The sequence below is a fragment of the Chrysochloris asiatica genome, unplaced genomic scaffold (genome assembly GCF_000296735.1).
Source record: "Chrysochloris asiatica unplaced genomic scaffold, ChrAsi1.0 scaffold00017, whole genome shotgun sequence".
NCBI lineage: Eukaryota > Metazoa > Chordata > Mammalia > Afrosoricida > Chrysochloridae > Chrysochloris > Chrysochloris asiatica.
In genome coordinates, this window is record NW_006408535.1 from 18293927 (window position 1) to 18295063 (window position 1137).

Below are 1137 nucleotides of genomic sequence, written 5' to 3' on the forward strand. Positions count from 1 at the left end.
TCATTCCCTTGGAAAAAGCATGAAATATTTGAAAACTTACCCAATGTAACAAAAAAGCAGAAGAGGCTATCAACAATAGTGTCCATAACTGTCTCCATTTCCGTATCTGTGATATCTGGCCTGTTAATGGCTAAAAAGGGGAAAATAGGAGCAAACTTTACATGTTTGTCTTTTATTAAAATCTTTAAATTAACTAAAAGTTTAATATGCATACAATTTAATAGCATTTGTAATACTCATACATTTTTTAAGTGAACAAATTTTGTTAAAAATTAAATTATCTCACCCCACAGGTCACCTTTCCATCAAATAATAGATTGGCTATAAAATAAACAGTAACATCTGTGAGGAAAATGCTCCTTTAAACAACCAACTTTATGAGACAAAATGGTCAACATCCAGTAGTAAAGAAAAGAGGGAAAAGAGGGGTAAGGAAACAGGAAGATATAAAGATAGCAGGAGGAGTGGAAATGAGGAGATGATACGTTGTGGGGATTGTAACCAATACCACAGAATAATCTGCGATAGACTGCTGAATGGGAATCTGAGTCTGTGTGCATAGTTTCACCTAAAAGTTATACATATATACAAAATTAAACTACCTCAAAAAAAGATACAATATGGCTATCAAGAATGGAGGTGGGCAAGATGGCAGACTGTCAGAAGGGCTGTACAGATCCTCTACAACAAAGGTGCTGAAAACCAAATGAAATAGATGCAAATGACAGTCTGGAATTCTGAGCTTCAGATGAAGGAATAAAGAGGGAATGAATGCTGACAAGGAGAAATAGCTGAGCAGACCAAGAAAAAAAAGGAGAGACTGGTGACCTGTAGTGGCTGACCAGACACGTGCCGCACCTAATCTTAAACTTTTGTGAGTGGCTTCAGAGAAAACAATGGCATTGCAGAAACCTACCTGTGGCTCTTGGAGTCCAAATTTTTTTCTTGTACTCCACACTCTCCTAGTGACCAGAGATGAGGCTTGCCCCTAACAGTGTACACTTGTAAGAAAGCTCCCACTCTCCTAGAAGGGAGAACCAGGAGTGTAGGCACCATTAGAGGAGTGAGGAGCTACCACTGCACTAGCCATGACTAGAAGAAGCAGCTAAACAGATGCGTCGGGGAGAAAAAAAGAAA

General features: G+C 38.6%; 1 protein-coding gene and 1 pseudogene across 1 annotated transcript in view; one reads left to right on the top strand and one right to left on the bottom strand.

The window, feature by feature from the left end:
- SCFD1 (sec1 family domain containing 1) overlaps positions 1-1137 on the bottom strand; it is a 150934-nt gene that overhangs the window by 122316 nt on the left and 27481 nt on the right. Inside the window, exon 5 of the mRNA XM_006835505.1 lies at positions 41-130. Coding sequence (XP_006835568.1) covers positions 41-130 — 90 coding nt within the window. The remainder of the gene's footprint in view (positions 1-40; positions 131-1137) is intronic.
- The window catches only part of LOC102811443, a 2560-nt pseudogene continuing 2043 nt past the window's right edge, over positions 621-1137 (top strand).